The sequence below is a fragment of the Anopheles stephensi genome (assembly GCF_013141755.1).
Source record: "Anopheles stephensi strain Indian chromosome Y unlocalized genomic scaffold, UCI_ANSTEP_V1.0 chrY12, whole genome shotgun sequence".
Classification (NCBI taxonomy): domain Eukaryota; kingdom Metazoa; phylum Arthropoda; class Insecta; order Diptera; family Culicidae; genus Anopheles; species Anopheles stephensi.
The window spans coordinates 1-19,464 of NW_023404983.1; the positions used below are offsets into that span (position 1 = coordinate 1).

At 36.9% G+C, this 19,464-nt stretch overlaps 1 protein-coding gene across 1 annotated transcript; it reads right to left on the reverse strand.

Annotated features, from left to right (window-relative positions):
- Positions 1–17,625: 17,625 nt before the first annotated feature.
- LOC118515132 lies at positions 17,626–18,529 on the reverse strand. Its single transcript, XM_036061813.1, has 2 exons — positions 18,298–18,529; positions 17,626–18,234 (listed from the first exon to the last, which is right to left on the reverse strand). Exons 1-2 carry the CDS (start codon positions 18,410–18,412, stop codon positions 17,969–17,971), a joined length of 381 nt encoding a protein of 126 aa, XP_035917706.1. The 5' UTR covers positions 18,413–18,529; the 3' UTR covers positions 17,626–17,968.
- Positions 18,530–19,464: the final 935 nt, after the last annotated feature.

The window sequence follows — 19,464 nt, forward strand, 5'->3', positions numbered from 1 at the left end:
CCAACCTTTTCTTCTTCCGGCAAAAGGCGCTTCCGGGTGATGTGAAAGATATTCATTAACAAATTCTACTTTTTCAAACATTTACTGCTAGGTGTGTTGTAGCTCTGTTATTCTTTATTCATGGGTATAGCTTGGTTGCAATTCATTATGGCTATGAGACGAATTTTTTAAATGAGTCTCTATAAAATGTAAATCTTTTTAAAGAAACAATAAATTTAATTCAAAATCAATACTCTCGCATTGTTTATTGCTACACTTTGCCAAAACCATTGTACCGATTTGAATTTAAATTTTTCTGCGTATATGGTAGGTATGAGAATAAGATTTATAGTAGTTTTTATGCCGATAGGTGATCTATAAGTCGGATCATACAATCAAATGAAAAAAAATAATAAATAAAACACACACGTAAGGTTATTTGAAATATTTATTTTACTAACAATTTAAGTTGAATCGATACAATTTTGAAAAATTAAAATGCATTTTTTTCATTTGGTAATCATGTACCTCAGGACATCAAGGAGACAAAAATTTCGTGAATGCAGCAGAAAAGTTGATATTCATCAAGCATATCTGTGTGCACCAGTTTTGAATTTGTCTCATTTTTTTTTTTTTTTGAGAAACGCTTTCAACCATCTTCATAAGCTATTATTTATTTTTTTATGCATGAGAAGCTTTTATTTATTTGTCTGTGTACAAATATAAGTTATACACGCTTGAGATCAGAAAGACAATGGGGTGGTTAAATTACCATGCAAATACACAATTATGTGTTAGGTTATTATTTCGGTTGTAGTATTCATCTCCAAACATGTAAATATTATTTACAAGGGACAGATAAGTGGTTCAGATATGGCCTCACCAGAGTTATACTAACACCTGTTTGTTCTAAAATAAATCAATAAAAAGTTTTGAAAAATCATAAAACATTTTATTTTTAAATACACCTGTTATACTTACGTTACAATTCTACACACAGTTTAATTATTCCTTTTTTGCACTATTAAAATTTATCCAATCTAAAATTGATGGAAACCAAAGATTTTTTTTTTGATGAATACATAAGCGTAGAGATCATTTGACATTTTAAAAATATAGATTTCCACGAGTACCTTTCGGAATCGGAAACCTACCATATAAGAGCAAAAACAATTTTCAGAAAGCTAAACCTATAGAAAGTAAAGTATAATACAGCAATAAAGTTTCAGGAATTCATCAAAATTAACAGCTTTTAAAACACAACTAACTTACACGAGCTAAAGGGTTTTTTGTTTTGCTTCTAGAAAAGACTCAAATATTGAAGGAGTGAAGTGCCTAGCTCGCTTTGATTGACTGATTATTTTGCTCTATTTTAATCAGTATATTATTTTTAAGTGGTCCTGCGTGGAGTTTGAAACCGCAAGACCCTCCTTGTTGGGCGCAGTCGAGAGCATCGGCAGTCGACCGGGCATAGAAATTAGAGAAGTGCTGGCGACCAGAGACCTCGCATACATGAGGCTCATCTTCCAATTCGCCAGAGACAACGGCCTTATCCTTTGATTCCGCATCCCCATTATCCGTTTTTTTTTTGTTTTTGTAGTGCCACGGGTGATCCGTTGACAAAGCAACAGCATCCGGGGTCAAAGTCGGCACTGTCGTAAGAAGGGAGGCAGAATTTTCTGTAACAGTGTTCTTCATCTCTGTCTAGCCTTGATGGGGCGAGCCCGGCGTGGCTGGCGTTGGGTTCCCGAGGTGGTCGGCGGGTTCAACCCCGTAATTAGCAGAGACCCTACTGTTACGGGATGGAACTCGCCGATAGCTTTTGAGTTCGGTGCTGGCTTGATCGAGCTTGGGCTATCACTGCTGGGCAGTTTGAGGAACACTGTACGCAGGCAAATGTTTGTAATGTCCCGATTACTGTTTTCTTTTTGTTATGTAACAGTCTAGATCCGCTACACGGAAGGATGTTCCGTTCCACACACCACACTACCACCAACACAGTAACAGAAAGCAATAGACCCGGACCAAACCATCAACACAACCTCCACAATAGACATGAACAACCACACTGCAATCTCCACATACCGACAACCGAGTATGCCCGGGATAAGGCAGAATAACAGGGAGGAAATGCCTTGTTAATATTTGTGAATTTGTAATCGTCAACACATGCGGTGTTGACAATACGGCGTCATGCCGTAATACTGGAATTATAAATAAATAAATAAATAAATTATTTTTAAGTATTTCTATAAAAGTCTCCCGTACATAAGGGGACTACCTTTTCTACGGGTAAAATTAAGTCACAGAAAGCCAGAAATGGTAGGCCGAGAAGTAGTGCCAAAGAAGAAGACTATAAAAGTGTATTGTGTTATTTTCACACTAGAATCTTGATTTGAGCTATTCATGTAAACCGATTATTTGCGCCTTATAGGCAACCCGCATGCCATTCCCGAAGGCGGTCACGATCGAATGAATTAATGGAATGCATGCTATGGGTCTAGAATAGGAATAAAGATCCCTCAAAAACGAACAATCAAGCAGTGCACACGTTTCTTACAACACCTCTTAAGACATTATTCTTAGATTTCTCCGCGACTCACCCCCGAAATATATTGATAAGATAATTTAATAAATTATTCCATATTTTTCCAACTTTTTGAGCATCTTCCATGCCACATCCAATTTTGAAAATATATAAGGAAGGCCTTATAAATAAATGGAATGAATGTTGAATAAAAATTAATGTAATATTATAAATTAAAAAAAAAGAAATCGTCGATCGTAAAAACTTAAACCCAAATTCACAATTTCTAACTCGTCTATTTGGCCTTCTATAGCTTTCTATGATTTTTGTTACCGGTAACTGGATGATAGTCTTGCACACCCCCGGACCGCACCAATAGCATAATAGCATGCCAAAAAAGCACGATACGTCATTATTACATTTAGCTATCACATCAAGCTTTTGTTTTATTCCCAAAATCAGATGCTTGTTTAGTTTGATTAGTTAGATGAAACGTATCGTAGACATGAGCTCTATTTAAAAATTAATTTACTAGATAGATAGAATTTACTAGATAGAATTCAATATTTATAATTACAACAACCCGTAAAGACAAGCTTCGCGTGTATGGTACGACATTTTGTGAATGGTTCTGTGAAAAACCAGTAAGTAAATAATCAGTTGACATTTGAAAGAGGCATAACTTACATAAAAATTTATTATAATTTCTATTTCATTTTCAAGGCATATGTTCGAGGTTGAAACCATGTATTCAACCACTTACCAGTTCATGTAAATAATATTTAAATATTTAGAGATGGATACTACAACCTGACCGAATGCCTAAATAATAATGAACTCGAGGGTTTTTTGGTATTTGCATGGTAGTATTAACCACTCCATTGCCTTTCTGCGTCCATGTAATTATAACAAGCATTTGTATATACGCTAAGAAATAATAGCTTATGGAGAGGGTTGAATGCATTTCTCAAAAAATAAGAGACAATACAGAAAAATCTCAAATACATATACAAGAAGAATATCAATGTTTCTGCTGTAATGAGAACACTTGTGTCTCCTTCTTACCCTGAGAATCATGTATAGAATGCAAAAAAAAAAGTTCCCCAGTATCTCGTCTAGTAATATGGTACATAGAGAAGCACAGCAAACATACGGATCATTTAGCGGCATAATAAATACAGCAAACATTATTCTCATTCTTACCATAGGTGTACTTTAAATTAAATTGAAATCGGTAGAACTATTATCGAGGAATTTTGAAATAGACACTTCGACAGTATAAATTTTAAATTACTGACTGAATTCCTTAATACTTGCTGAAAACATAGTCTTTAATGAACAACCTCGATTCCCATTACGAAATGCCACCAACTTATCGGTGCCAACCATAGAGTCGGATTTAGAATAACAGAGCTACAACACACCTAGCAGTAAATGTTAGAAAAACTAGGATTTGTTGATGAATAATAATATGTGTTGATTTGGTTTCGCAAAAATTGGAACAAAAATTACTTGGAATAGTTTTTCTTTTGCTTTATACTTTTTTGAAACGTAATGTTAGTTATTCAGGACGAAGTTTCATGCTTTAATAAAAAATTATAACTTGGTTTTTGGTCGGACACAACTGGCGTCACTTTCGGCTGTACATCCCATTGGTGGGATGGGATGATGGTGAGAGCGTTGATGTAACTTAGGAACAGCATGAGCCCTGTATTGTGATTCGGTATCTAAATCAGGATAAATTAATTAATAACGATATTGTATCTGTAAAACAAAAATTAAACAAACATCGGATTTGACATAATTAACCTATGCTATATTATGAAACCATGAGTTGCCAGTGAAGTTTTGCTAATTTTATTTTTACTAGATAAGATTAACGTTTTGTAGCAATACGGCCAGGCCGTTCTACATGAATTAAAATAACAAGTTTTGTTATTTAAATATCTTACAATTTATTTTACAAAACAGGTGCTGTTCTTGACAGTATGAACAACAATTGGCATATATATGTATTACGTCCACGCATTGGAATAATGTTAATGTATTGAGCACTCGAGTAGTTTTTTGTGCAATAAACCAAAAAAAAGCATTGAATGATTTAACATAGTACCGGAATTTAATAGAAGCCGGCACGTGTAGCAAGATCCTTAAATGACCAGATTGGGAATAAATGCTAGTGAGGTCCGAAAAATAAAAGAAATATAGCAGGGATCATTTTATGCGCTTCTATTTAATGTTATACGTCTCCATTCAATTAAAGTTCAATTGTTTGCTTCTTTTATAAACAAGCAACCATTACAATAAACCGTGGTAAATAGATAGACTTTCAATTTAAATCGAGAACTAGAAAAACCAAAGTTCAATCCACTAGACCAATCCAAAGTTTCATTTCAGTTTGCTAACACTTTTGTGTTCGAATTAAACCTTATTTTATCATTTCATTTCATTATGTCTTATGTATCAGAGTCTCATCAGTTTTCATGACTGCATTGGTGGATATTGAAAAAAATCTGATAAATGTATGAAGTGGCATCGTTTGTCTTTATTCCAAGAGGTGGTGCGTAGGTAACTCGATAAGGAAGGTGAGCATGAAAAAAATATTTTTCAGAATTCAGAAACGACTTGTATATTCAATTTTTGATAAAATTTTTACTTTTTCTTCGGATGGATGGAAAGAAATGATAAGGAGTCTGATGTATAAAGACAGGCTGTCCGTCTTATTCAACTATGAGCTACAAGCACAAGTTCAGCAAGCACAAGGTCCACTGTTAGGCGCTAGTTGTTGAGCCAGTAAGCTAGCCAGTCCGTTTAATTAACGTCCGAACTGCTCAACGGTTCGAAATTCCAGTAGAATCAGAGACGAAGGCGCGAACCTTTTACCATAACGCAGCTGGTAGCTACGGCGATGTGTTAGACTGCGATCCTGTAATATTAAAATAGAATGACCTGCCCAGCTTGCAAGGAAATCGATCAGCCTGGTAGACGGCCTGTGAAGAAGGACAGATACATGAATATCGTACGTAATTTTCTGTATGATAGCCTTCCACCGATCCTTTCCGGTGATTGCATAACGCTACATCCGTTAAAATGTAAAAGAATACAACACACCCGGCTCCACTAGAGCCTGAATACCAAAACGGTTTCGGATGTGTCACACTAAAATATGTTTAAAACACGTTCGGGTTAGGTGTACGATCACATCTTTTATTACTGATTAATCACACATAATTTATCACGGGATTTATCAACACAAATTTTGTCTGCGTGCAAGTGCACAATCATACAATGGTGTCATATGGTGCACATGCCGACAGCACAGCGATTCCTTTTAATATAGAACAGGGGCTCTTCTCCGGTTTAGCCAAAGGTAAGAAACATCTAGGAGCTAACCTATACTGCTCCATAATCCGGGGACAAACATCCAACGGGATGCTGCTGCTTCCGGCGGCGGAAAAAATTCAGTTGCACATTGTACCACAAGTACACCAGTATGAAACGCATACTGATAGAATTGCCGGCTGTTAAGGCGCATCGTCATAGATGCTAGCGCTGGTTACGGTGCGGCCACTGTTGCTATAAACAGCCACCTCTGCATCCTCCGGTAACAAACATCCGACCGGAAGTTAAACCGGCCCGCAGCAAAGCAGCAAAGTGTCCACGCGCAGCCCAAACACGTTTTTACTAAATGTAGGCGACGTATCATTAACGTATCGTAGAATATAACTGAAACAATTTAAAACAGCGACCAATATAGGCGCTTCATTAGTCAAAAATCTTAAAAAAGGTCGAGGAAAATAAACGATCACTTCCCTGCACAATAACAATCCAAATGCAAAATGTAAACAAACATCCCCACTCCGATTGACAAAACACGCATCGCGTGTGCAATAGCCCTGACCATTTTCGAACTGTCAAATCTTTGTTTGGGACTCTATTTTACCTTTTTACCGGATTTGGTCTATTCATATGTTCCTTGCAGCCTGGGCAATCTAAAAGGGCAAATAAGAGTAGGGATAAAATAAAGGCAAATAAAAAGCTTACTAGAAGAACAGACGTTCTTGTTTCAAGAGAGTTAGGAGAATCTCGGCGAAACAGGAGAGAACAGAGAAAGAACGCAGACAAGAGAGAAAAGAAAGCAAAAAGTTGGCAGTTTTTGGACAGACGTTGAAGAGAACGGTGCTTCGAACGTAAATGCGAGCAAAACAAACACAAATAAATATATATTTAAAAAAGTACTAAAATGTTTCAGATGAATAAAAACGTAATTGCAGGCGGCAATCACGACACAATGGACGTAAAACGTCCCCGTTGGTGAACCGGCCACGCGAAGGTATGGCCGATTCGGAAAAGAAGTCGCGCACCTTCCTTCGGGCGTTGAATCAACGGATGTAACGTACCTCGCACAGGTCAGACAAGTGGCTTCATTCCCGGATTACCGGGCGATCTTCCAAAAGTGGACTTGATGGGAGGGGCGGTCGTGATTCTTCCAATTCTTCCGACGGAGGAATTCCGGCGGGCAGCTACTAGAGCACCGGCCCGAATTCCGTGCGCTGGTCCGTGCTGAATTATGCTGCGTGCTGAATTATGCTGCGTTGCAAATTATGTTGTGCGCGCTGCTTTGTGGTTTGTTTGTTTATCGGTCGTGCGTGGTTTGTTTGTTTATCGGTGGCGCGTTCTGCTGCTTGGCGTTTCTCGTGCTGCGCTGTCGTCTTAACTCCTTGCTGCGCTGTCGTCTTAACTCCTCCCCTCTTAAATGACTTTGCCCTCAAAGTCTCGTTGCTGCGTGGAATGAAGTTGGTCTGCTAACGAACGTTTCTGGTCGTTTCGCTTGAGTCATGTTTACTTTTATCGTCGTTCTCTTGAAGTGGAAGAATAAACAGATTATAAATGCGCATAGGCATATGAATGCAAAAGTTCCTCCGAATACATTAATTTTCCATCTTAGAGAATCATTCTGCAAGTTAATACTTTGTAGTTTTTCTCTATGTTCTATGGCGAGTTTTTGTACGAGTTGGAGAGGCGGTTTATGTTCGATTTCACCCTTATCGATGTTGATTCCTGCTGTTGATTTGAATGGTTACCAAGAATGGTGACTTCGTTGTTTGAATAAATTTCTCCATTAATGATAATAACCGTTCAGTACTTGGTTCATTTTGCTGCAGTTTGATGCGATTTCTGCTATTGCGTCGTTGATAAGTATTGTGTCTTCTTTGATTATTTTTATGAAGCCTCGACTGTAAATCTTTTCGTAGTTACATTGTGAATCTTCTCTTCTCACAATTTGTTGAATGCATGTTGTGGGTTGTTGTATGCCGATTTGCGGACATATGTAAACATCTTCTTGTTGTTGACACTTCCCTGTCATGGAATATACGTGGGTTTGATTTTGTAATATAAAGTTTTGTGTGACGATTATACGTGCATCGTGTTGTATTATCGAGTCAATGTATTCGTACTCGTAGATTTTTGAAGATAGTTTGGGGAACTTTAGCATATATAGTATATGAGATTCATTTACTGCTACTTGGGCAGTTGATTGCCTTAGCAATTCTTCCGGTGTGTTGTATTTAATGTTATTCTTCTCAAGAAACTGTTCTATTGATGTCAGATCCTCAAGGGATAGTAGCTTACTGCTCGGAATACCGTGTTTAGCTAACAGTATAGCGTTTTCTATGACATCCAATTTTTCTTGTAGCATATTTATGTTGGAAAGTAGAATAAGTTTCCGAATTTCCACTTGGTGTGACTCATAGCGTTCGTTCTCGATATTTACGACTTGGTTAGCGACATCAGTTATTTGTTTCAACCTGTCGTTGAAGCCTTGGTTGATTATTATTTGTTTGTTGCTTTCTGCAATCAGGGAGTTCATTGTGGAGTTTATGACATGTAGGTCGTCTGCATCTGGAGTTCCAGCGATCCATTTCCAAATTTTGCCTATCGTGTCCCATCGTTTTTGTCTTTTTACAAATGGTTTGATTTTCGCAAAAGTGTCCTTTAGCATGTTAGCTTTTATGCTGATCAAATTTTCGATAGATTCAGTAGAATTTCCATTTGGACTATCTTGTAATGTTTTCTCTATTGTTTCGTTTATATCAGTTAAATCTATTGGATGTATTGTTCTTACGTATCCAATTTGAATCTTAGCTTTACCCATCGGTATTATGGCTAATGGATTGTTATTTAAATCATACATGTTTATGTCTGCGAAAATTAGTTTGATCAACAGGATCGTAAATATTCTGTAACGATAGTTAAAACAAATTTGAAGAAAAGTATTAATATTTTTTCATTACTTTCTTAAGTTTACTTTATGTATTTTTCGATTGTTTGAATCGATAATATATGTTGGATGATTCTCCTTTACTTTTACTGCGTTAAAACGACTTTCGCGTTTGTTATTCGTCTTTTTCTTTTCGAATGCATATTCGTTTTCTACGTAATCCTTATATTTTTCATCTTTGATTTTTTCTTCATTCTTTTTGAAAATCTGTAGTATTCTTTCATTTGTTTTTTCTCTTATTCTTGATCTCTCTAGCGGATCGTTTGATATTTCTCCTACATACACATTTTGTGGTGTATCCTTTATGAATGAATGTATGCTGTGATTATACTTATAAACAGCTTGTTGTACTAATGTTATAATGCTCATCTCTGGATTGAGTTTTTTTGTGCATCTAGCAATTTCTCTAATTGTCGAATGGCAACGTTCTATTTGTCCATTCGTTTCTGAACGATTAACTGGAGTTTTAAATATTTTTATTCCTAGGTTTAGTATTGATTATTCGATAACGTTTGAGACAAACGTACATTCGTTGTCTATTACAATTTGAGCTGGTAAGTCCCAGTCATATAGGAGTTGTAGTAAAACTTCCTTTATATCAGCGATGGATTTCGATTTTATCGGTCGTATTTTAACGTATTTTGAAAATTTATCTATTGATGAGATAAATAAAAAGTTTACGTTATAAGCAAATATGTCAATATGGATAATTTCTTCAGGATATGTCGGTATTGGTGTTTTTACTGGTATAAATTCTTGGGGTTTTCTCTCGTATTTTTCTGTTTTACATATCTCACAATTTTTTACAATGTTTTGAATACTTTTTCTCATTCCGGGAAAGTAGAATTTTTTTATAAATTGCAATGAGTTTTCCTTAGAATTTCTGGGAGCAAAATTATGAATATTTTTGATTTCTTCAATTTGTATTTCTTCATCGCATAGGTCTTGTACTTGTTTTTGGGAAAATCTAGCTTTGATTGTTTTTGGATTGTAGACAGTTTTATATACTTCTTGGATAACTCCCATTGTTTGTTCATCTGTGTGAATTCCATTAATTACATTTGGACTGATTAATTTTTTGAATTTATCCTTGATAAAATCAGAAGTAAATGTTGGTTCAATAAAAATATGTCTTCTGAATTTTGGGAAAGGGGTAATTAATTGGTATGAAGAATTAGTTCCAATTTTAAATACTAGTTGGTTGTGGAATACATTAATTGGTGCTTCTGTTGAAGGTATATAAGAATGATCGTCTTCGTCAGCTGAGTGCTGAGTTGGCGTTAATGAGTTTAGTTGTATACGGGAAAGTGCGTCTGCTACAACGTTTGATCTTCCGGGTTTGTAGAATAATTGGTAATCGTGTTCCTCCATGAAAGATTTCCATCTTTTCAGTTTTGCGTTGTTGTTCTGCGGAGATAAAGCAAATGTTAATGGTTGATGATCTGTATGAATATTAATTTTAGCTCCGTATATGAATGGGTGAGAACGTGTCATCCGTGCCAGGCAGTTGCCAAGACACCAGTTAACGCACGGTGTCCGGGAGAACTTTATTTTCATCGACCGGCGGAGTTAATTACCGTTCGGATTAGCGTCTGAGTATCAACTGAACTGTTTGGATGGATGCTGGTGCGCTGGTCCGTGCTGAATTATGCTGCGTTGCAAATTATGTTGTGCGCGCTGCTTTGTGGTTTGTTTGTTTATCGGTCGTGCGTGGTTTGTTTGTTTATCGGTGGCGCGTTCTGCTGCGTGGCGTTTCTCGTGCTGCGCTGTCGTCTTAACTCCTTGCTGCGCTGTCGTCTTAACTCCTCACCTCTTAAATGACTTTGCCCTCAAAGTCTCGTTGCTGCGTGGAATGAAGTTGGTCTGCTAACGAACGTTTCTGGTCGTTTCGCTTGAGTCATGTTTACTTTTATCGTCGTTCTCTTGAAGTGGAAGAATAAACAGATTATAAATGCGCATAGGCATATGAATGCAAAAGTTCCTCCGAATACATTAATTTTCCATCTTAGAGAATCATTCTGCAAGTTAATACTTTGTAGTTTTTCTCTATGTTCTATGGCGAGTTTTTGTACGAGTTGGAGAGGCGGTTTATGTTCGATTTCACCCTTATCGATGTTGATTCCTGCTGTTGATTTGAATGGTTACCAAGAATGGTGACTTCGTTGTTTGAATAAATTTCTCCATTAATGATAATAACCGTTCAGTACTTGGTTCATTTTGCTGCAGTTTGATGCGATTTCTGCTATTGCGTCGTTGATAAGTATTGTGTCTTCTTTGATTATTTTTATGAAGCCTCGACTGTAAATCTTTTCGTAGTTACATTGTGAATCTTCTCTTCTCACAATTTGTTGAATGCATGTTGTGGGTTGTTGTATGCCGATTTGCGGACATATGTAAACATCTTCTTGTTGTTGACACTTCCCTGTCATGGAATATACGTGGGTTTGATTTTGTAATATAAAGTTTTGTGTGACGATTATACGTGCATCGTGTTGTATTATCGAGTCAATGTATTCGTACTCGTAGATTTTTGAAGATAGTTTGGGGAACTTTAGCATATATAGTATATGAGATTCATTTACTGCTACTTGGGCAGTTGATTGCCTTAGCAAATCTTCCGGTGTGTTGTATTTAATGTTATTCTTCTCAAGAAACTGTTCTATTGATGTCAGATCCTCAAGGGATAGTAGCTTACTGCTCGGAATACCGTGTATAGCTAACAGTATAGCGTTTTCTATGACATCCAATTTTTCTTGTAGCATATTTATGTTGGAAAGTAGAATAAGTTTCCGAATTTCCACTTGGTGTGACTCATAGCGTTCGTTCTCGATATTTACGACTTGGTTAGCAACATCAGTTATTTGTTTCAACCTGTCGTTGAAGCCTTGGTTGATTATTATTTGTTTGTTGCTTTCTGCAATCAGGGAGTTCATTGTGGAGTTTATGACATGTAGGTCGTCTGCATCTGGAGTTCCAGCGATCCATTTCCAAATTTTGCCTATCGTGTCCCATCGTTTTTGTCTTTTTACAAATGGTTTGATTTTCGCAAAAGTGTCCTTTAGCATGTTAGCTTTTATGCTGATCAAATTTTCGATAGATTCAGTAGAATTTCCATTTGGACTATCTTGTAATGTTTTCTCTATTGTTTCGTTTATATCAGTTAAATCTATTGGATGTATTGTTCTTACGTATCCAATTTGAATCTTAGCTTTACCTATCGGTATTATGGCTAATGGATTGTTATTTAAATCATACATGTTTATGTCTGCGAAAATTAGTTTGATCAACAGGATCGTAAATATTCTGTAACGATAGTTAAAACAAATTTGAAGAAAAGTATTAATATTTTTTCATTACTTTCTTAAGTTTACTTTATGTATTTTTCGATTGTTTGAAACGATAATACATGTTGGATGATTCTCCTTTACTTTTACTGCGTTAAAACGACTTTCGCGTTTGTTATTCGTCTTTTTCTTTTCGAATGCATATTCGTTTTCTACGTAATCCTTATATTTTTCATCTTTGATTTTTTCTTCATTCTTTTTGAAAATCTGTAGTATTCTTTCATTTGTTTTTTCTCTTATTCTTGATCTCTCTAGCGGATCGTTTGATATTTCTCCTACATACACATTTCGTGGTGTATCCTTTATGAATGAATGTATGCTGTGATTATACTTATAAACAGCTTGTTGTACTAATGTTATAATGCTCATCTCTGGATTGAGTTTTTTTGTGCATCTAGCAATTTCTCTAATTGTCGAATGGCAACGTTCTATTTGTCCATTCGTTTCTGAACGATTAACTGGAGTTTTAAATATTTTTATTCCTAGGTTTAGTATTGATTATTCGATAACGTTTGAGACAAACGTACATTCGTTGTCTATTACAATTTGAGCTGGTAAGTCCCAGTCATATAGGAGTTGTAGTAAAACTTCCTTTATATCAGCGATGGATTTCGATTTTATCGGTCGTATTTTAACGTATTTTGAAAATTTATCTATTGATGAGATAAATAAAAAGTTTACGTTATAAGCAAATATGTCAATATGGATAATTTCTTCAGGATATGTCGGTATTGGTGTTTTTACTGGTATAAATTCTTGGGGTTTTCTCTCGTATTTTTCTGTTTTACATATCTCACAATTTTTTACAATGTTTTGAATACTTTTTCTCATTCCGGGAAAGTAGAATTTTTTTATAAATTGCAATGAGTTTTCCTTAGCATTTCTGGGAGCAAAATTATGAATATTTTTGATTTCTTCAATTTGTATTTCTTCATCGCATAGGTCTTGTACTTGTTTTTGGGAAAATCTAGCTTTGATTGTTTTTGGATTGTAGAAAGTTTTATATACTTCTTGGATAACTCCCATTGTTTGTTCATCTGTGTGAATTCCATTAATTACATTTGGACTGATTAATTTTTTGAATTTATCCTTGATAAAATCAGAAGTAAATGTTGGTTCAATAAAAATATGTCTTCTGAATTTTGGGAAAGGGGTAATTAATTGGTATGAAGAATTAGTTCCAATTTTAAATACTAGTTGGTTGTGGAATACATTAATTGGTGCTTCTGTTGAAGGTATATAAGAATGATCGTCTTCGTCAGCTGAGTGCTGAGTTGGCGTTAATGAGTTTAGTTGTATACGGGAAAGTGCGTCTGCTACAACGTTTGATCTTCCGGGCTTGTAGAATAATTGGTAATCGTGTTCCTCCATGAAAGATTTCCATCCTTTCAGTTTTTCGTTGTTGTTCTGCGGAGATAAAGCAAATGTTAATGGTTGATGATCTGTATGAATATTAATTTTGGCTCCGTATATGAAATTTCTCAATGTTTGTAGTGCCCAAACGATGGCAAGCATTTCCTTTTCGTTGGTTGCATAATTTTCCTCTGTTTTGGAAAGAGTGCGAGAAATGAAGGTTATCGGTCTATCGCCGTCGTGACATTTTTGTGAAAGCACAGCTCCTAGTGCTTTTTTCGATGCGTCTGTTGTTAGTTCGAATGGCTTCTGGAAATCTGGAAAAGCTAAAACATCATTAGAAGATACTATGTCTTTAAGGGTTTGAAATGCGTTTTTTGCGGTTTGATCAAATTTAATAGGAAAAATTTTTGATTCGTGTTTGGAAATTTGGCGATGGCCATCCTCCCCTCTTAGGAGTTTTGTGATGGGTTTTGCCAGTTGTGCATAGTTTTTAATAAACCTGCGGTAGTAACCTGACATTCCTAAGAATCTTCTTAGTTCTTTAAGGTTTTGTGGTTCTGGGAATTATTTTATGGCTTCAATCTTTTTTATATTTGGTTTAAGTCCTTCACTTGAGACTATGAATCCGAGGAATTCAACTTCTGTTTTTAGAAATTCAGATTTATCCGGTTGTATTTTGAAATTAGCGGCTCTCAGAGTTTCTAGAACAATTCTTCATTTTCCGACATAGGTACTTGATAAAATCCTGACGCTAAGTCAAGAGTTGTGAAATATTTATTTGAACCTAGATTGGCTAAAACAGTACATGGATCCGGAATAGGATTTTTATCGCTTATTATTGAGTGTTTAATTTTCTGTAGTCTACGACAAGTCTATTTTTTTTTCATTGGCAGCATCCAGTTTTTTTGAACAATCCACACTGGTGCATTGTATGGGGAATTCGAAGGTCTGATGATTCCATCATTTAGGAGTTTTTCAATTTGCTTGTTAACTTCACCTTTAAGTGCTTGGGGATAGGGATATGTTTTACTTTAAACTGGTGATTCATGATTCTCTCTGGGGCGGTCCGGTGGCCGAGGCGACAGCGGCGCCGGTCTTCACACGGCTGGGCCGGGGTTCAAATCCCATTCAGACCGCCTCCCCCCGTACGAAAGGCTGACTACTTTTCTACGGGTAAAATTAAGTCACAGAAAGCCAGAAATGGCGGGCTGAGACCTCTCGAGGTTGTAGTGCCACAGAAGAAGAAGAAGGTGATTCATCTTTTGTTCTTATTGTCGCTTTTACTCGCGATGTACAAGGTAGTTTCAAATCTGGTGGTTGGAAAAGATCTTGATATTCCTGTAATAGGTCATGTAACTTTCTTTTTTCGTTTTGGTTCAGATGATTATCACGAATATTTATTTTATTTACTTCCTGTAGATTGTATTGTTGTAATGGGATGATATGTGTGCCATCAATGATTAATATTTCATTGGCTGTGTCAATTACTGCTTTAATTTCCTTTAGTGAATCGTTTCCGATTATGGCATCAAATGATTTTAAATGTTCTAAATGATAAAATTTTAGCATTTTATCTTAATATGGTTTGAATAATCGTGCTTGAGAATAAGCGTCGATTTTAATATCTCCTGCTACACGAAAAATGGTTTATCAACCTTGTGTGAAATTTTTGCATATTTTGGATGTATGTAATTTTTATTAGATCCAGTATCAATTAACATTTTGAGTGGTTCTGAAGCGTTACCATAGAATAAGAAGTAAGGCAACGCTGAGTTTATTCTAAAAAATTCAGCTCTGCTTCTTCAAAAGTGTCTCTGAAGTAATTACCTTCTTGTTTTTCAATTGTTCTGTTCAATTGTTCAATTGTTTACGTTTTCGAATGTTTGTGCAAGATTGGCATCTGCTATATGGTTAATGTTGTTTATGTTTCCGGCGTTTGTTTGGATATTATTGACTCTAGGTCGTTTTGGTGGTCTCACATTGTTTGTAATTTGGACGATTTCCGTAATTTACTTGGCGAGTTCTGATGGATTGATCAACTTCCATCGGTTCTGGTGGAGGTTGACGTTGAAATTGATTAGATTGCATTTTTTGAAAGGGCTGTTTGTGCCTTGGAGTGAAATTGTTAAAATTTCGATTTCCATACATTGGAGGTTTTGGGTAATGAGGCCTTGGTGGTGGCTGGGCATGTGTGTACCTTATTGGTGTTGGTGGCGGTAAGGGAATCATATTCCTTGGTGCCGTTGGTGGAGTGTATGTTCTCGGTTTTGTTAACATTTTTCTGCATTCAATATTTTGGAAAGAGATACAATAGTTGTATGCTCCTGCAAGCGATGTTGGCTCATAATTCCTTATGAACTTGTAAACGTCTCCATCGAGTCCTCTCATGAAAGCATCTATTGCTTTTTTGTTGTACATTTCAATTAAAGCTCTGGAAGCTTCGGGGTGTGTAAACCTTTCATCGGTATTTATTTGATTTGCGATGAAGGACAGTAATCTGTTCACCTCGTCGTAATATACTTCAAGTGAGCGGTTCTTCTGTTGCACGCTCATGAGTTGGAAGTCCAATGTTTCCAAGTCACGTTTTTCGCCGTAATAGGTGATCAATGTTTTTTTGATCAGGTTCCAATTTATGCCTACGTTTGAAGCGACGAGTGAGTCATTCGCTTCACCGCGTATTTTTCTACGAATGAATTTGCAGATCATGTGGTATTTATTTTGACGTTCGATGGTATCTGTACCTTTAGTTTGATAGAGTTTCACTAAACTGTCTACATCATTTAACCAGCTATTCAGTTCGCTGGGATCCCCAGTGAATGTTGGTAGATCTTTTACCAAATCGGGAATTTTTTCAAAAGTTTCAGGATTTACACTTGTTCCATCTGGCTTTGTGAAATAAAGCGGTGGATCAGAATAATCGATAAAAGTGGGGGCAATATTGCACGCTTCGAGTGCGGCAATGCGGTTGATAATTTGATCAAGTTCGGGTCTCGACATTTTCAATGTTAGAGATTGTAATGAATTAGTTAGATCCTCCAGGATTTTTTCGTTAGTTTAAACACGTTTTTAACTTCACTTGATTGAGTTAGTAATATGTAATATTAATTTGCGATCGTTTTTAATACTCGTTTTTGATTTTTTTCACTGTTTGAATTTTCACTTACAATTTTTTATAATTCACTGTACTTACGGTACGTCTTATGTTGTCTTTATTCAGCTCCTCTAGCGGGCCTTATGTTGTTTTACGCTCCTCTAACGGGCGATGTGTTGTTTTTGCTGGGAAACCGGCTATGAAAGTCCTCCTTGGTTCCTTTTTGTCCTGCGTGAGCTGCTAACTGCACAGGTGACTCGGGATCCTTTTCACACGGCTGCACTCGGCGATCAGGAAGTCTTTTTTAGTTTAGGATTTGGTGGTAACTTTCACTCTAACGTGGTTACTTTTCACTTGCACCTAAACTTTATTTTTCACATAGCGCGGTCGCTATTCGGGCGCCAGTTAACGCACGGCGTCCGAGAGAAGTGTTTTTAAAAAAAACTTAACTTTATTTCCATCGACCGGCGGAGTTAATAACCGTTCGGAGTAGCGTCTGAGTATCAACTAAACTGTTTGGATGGATGCTGGTGCGCTGGTCCGTGCTGAATTATGCTGCGTGCTGAATTATGCTGCGTTGCAAATTATGTTGTGCGCGCTGCCTAGTGGTTTGTTTGTTTATCGGTCGTGCGTGGTTTGTTTGTTTATCGGTGGCGCGTTCTGCTGCGTGGCGTTTCTCGTGCTGCGCTGTCGTCTTAACTCCTTGCTGCGCTGTCGTCTTAACTTGCACTTCAAGCAGCCGTTTTTAGCATTGAAACTAATAACACCTGTAAACAAAAGTCATATTGCAACCAGAACTCAAAATTGTATGATTGTTATCCATTACCTTTTACAAATGCATAAGCGGGAGAGCCGACTATAAAGGCACGTATTTGTAACATAACTCTCCTATTATTGACGAGTACTCCATTTCTCACGAGGAAATTTAATTCATCAACAAAAGGTAAAAGAAAGTGTTTGATACTAGCTGGTTTAGAAGGACCACAATAGATTGCAACTATCATAACTGGCACTTTCGACATTCCATGGATGTTTATAGGTATCCAATATAGGCCAAAATTGAAGGTTACTGCTTTTGAATATCGGTAACCCATCGATTGAAATATTGATCGAAAGAGTTGCATCGGTTGGAACTTTTACATTGCTATAACGGAACAAAGCAGTACATGTAAATATAATGAACCATAAAGTCTGTACAAAATGAATTACCTGAACCCATACGAAAAGCATTTTTGGACTCCATGATACCAATACTGTCCTCCTTGTACCTTGAGTATCTCCGCAGAAGGGTTGCGGCTGATCTTCAGCAAGGTTCTTGCATCTTTCGGTAGCTTGCAGTCACTTGCTTTCTGTATTATCTCCATTACTTCCTCCATCGACTCGTACGTTTATTTTTTGGATATGGCCCAGCGATGTAAAGCATCTTGTACCGAATATTCTTTTGTAGATAGCTCATCTTCTAGCTCTTCATCAGAACTTTCAATTAGATAATCGACAACGTGGTCAATGCTTTCATCAGGATCATCATTGTCATCTGCTCCATCACCGTATTCTGTTGTTAGAGTATTGTCATTTTCTCCAGCATTTTGTGTGAGATGATTATCATCCAGCTCATACGTGCAACCATCATGAACGTTGGGCAATTGAAGAGTAACTGTAATTAAACGATAAATTTGTCAAAGGCGAACTATAAAGATATCTTATATATGTCTTTTACCATTTGCACTTCCGCAAGGTAGGAGCTCATCATCCTGTTCGGCTTTTAAGAGCCGATCGATATTGCGATAGAGATGAGAACTGTACCTAATTCGTTTCGCGAAAGGTTTCTCCATGATATTTTCTTTATGAATAACAACAAATCTATTCAATTCACTTAAAATATCACTGAAATATTAACAGGTTTTAATCACAGTTGTTGCTTTTGGCTGCTGTTTTGCTTTATTTTTGGGTGCTCTTCGTCGTACATGAGATGCTGCACCATACCTACGCTCTCGCAGAAAACATGTTACGGGAAGTGGCAAACACGAATCGATCGTCACAAAGTGAAGAAACTCCAGGCTACCGCAGCTCACCTACACGCAAATACACGAACAATTCCAACACCATCTGCATTGAAACACCGGGTCATGCGCCTCGGCTTATCCGTGCGCGAGTTAGCAACGAGCGTCGGTAATCGCTAAATCAGCATTGGGAGTGTCGTGTTGTATCCAACGCGACGAGTTATGCTGATGCGGCGATCGCTGCTGGGCCGTTTATGGGCCGATAACGGAATCGGCTGAATTCAATAAAATAGTTAATTTCAAGACACCGAACTGTAAAAGACTCTTTCTATCTATTCAGAAAGAAAAGTTTTAACTGGCGCCCGAATAGGGACCTGACAAAAAAATCAGCGGGAAGTGTATAAGTTAAAAAAAAATCCTATAAAGTTAGCCATTTAAAAATTGTGGCTAATCTCGTGGTTGAAGGAGCCATCATAATAACGAAGCGAACTTTGGGACACCGTGGTTAATTCCCGATTGCTGCCAGCGAGCCCCCAGTCATCAGAAGGATAAAAAGGAACATCTTGCTGTAGCTGCCCAATTTTCCCCCGAAGAAAAAGAAGTCAGATGCCCATGGAAATTAACTCAACCATACTGTAAGTAAAAACCTAAAAAATCCGAAATCAGTGAAATTTTGGTGTTTAATTAAATAGCTTCTGCTGTAATTTGTTAGTGGTGAATCGTGATCGTGACAAGTGTTAAGTGAAGTGAGCATTTAAAACACAAAAATGACCAATCCCAACACTGAAATGGTTCTACGATCTTTCGTGGAGATGGGAAAAACCCCTGACTTTTTGAGGGATGTTCCTATTTTTGATGGAAACCCAAATGAGTTGATGAATTGG

Bases quoted from the DNA above. Each gene is read 5' to 3' on its own strand.
- LOC118515132 (XM_036061813.1), bottom strand. From the start codon at position 18,412: ATGGAGAAACCTTTCGCGAAACGAATTAGGTACAGTTCTCATCTCTAT. The intron at 18,235-18,297 runs GTAAAAGACATA...GTTTAATTACAG, and splicing joins ACCTTGCGGAAGTGCAAATG to TTACTCTTCAATTGCCCAAC.